Source organism: Penaeus monodon, chromosome 15, assembly GCF_015228065.2.
Source record: "Penaeus monodon isolate SGIC_2016 chromosome 15, NSTDA_Pmon_1, whole genome shotgun sequence".
NCBI lineage: Eukaryota > Metazoa > Arthropoda > Malacostraca > Decapoda > Penaeidae > Penaeus > Penaeus monodon.
The window spans coordinates 41,462,644-41,462,907 of record NC_051400.1 but is presented as its reverse complement, the minus strand read 5'-3'; the positions used below and the strand labels follow the sequence as shown (position 1 = coordinate 41,462,907).

General features: G+C 44.7%; 1 protein-coding gene across 1 annotated transcript in view; it reads left to right on the top strand.

Moving 5' to 3' along the window:
* Positions 1–61: 61 nt before the first annotated feature.
* LOC119582376 overlaps positions 62–264 on the top strand; it is a gene marked incomplete at its 5' end in the record, with an annotated part of 2,062 nt that continues 1,859 nt past the window's right edge. Inside the window, one exon of the mRNA XM_037930590.1 lies at positions 62–160. Coding sequence (XP_037786518.1) covers positions 62–160 — 99 coding nt within the window. The remainder of the gene's footprint in view (positions 161–264) is intronic.

The window sequence follows — 264 nt, the reverse complement described above, 5'->3', positions numbered from 1 at the left end:
GGCATTATATAAAAGGAATTTCCCTCTTTGCCGTTATCTCCGTAACGCTTCCCCATGATCCCTTCAGAGCGGAGAGGAACGCGCTGACGAGCCTGTCCTTCCTTCCCTTAACACAGAGGATAAGATTCAGGAATACAGTTTCTCCTCAACACAGCCACCGGTAAGTTCCAAGCTTCCTTTTTCTATTCCAGAGAAAAATTGACTTTCTAAATTATTCTCTCTATATTGGGATAAGCTCTCCGAAAATGCTAATCGGGGCTCCTG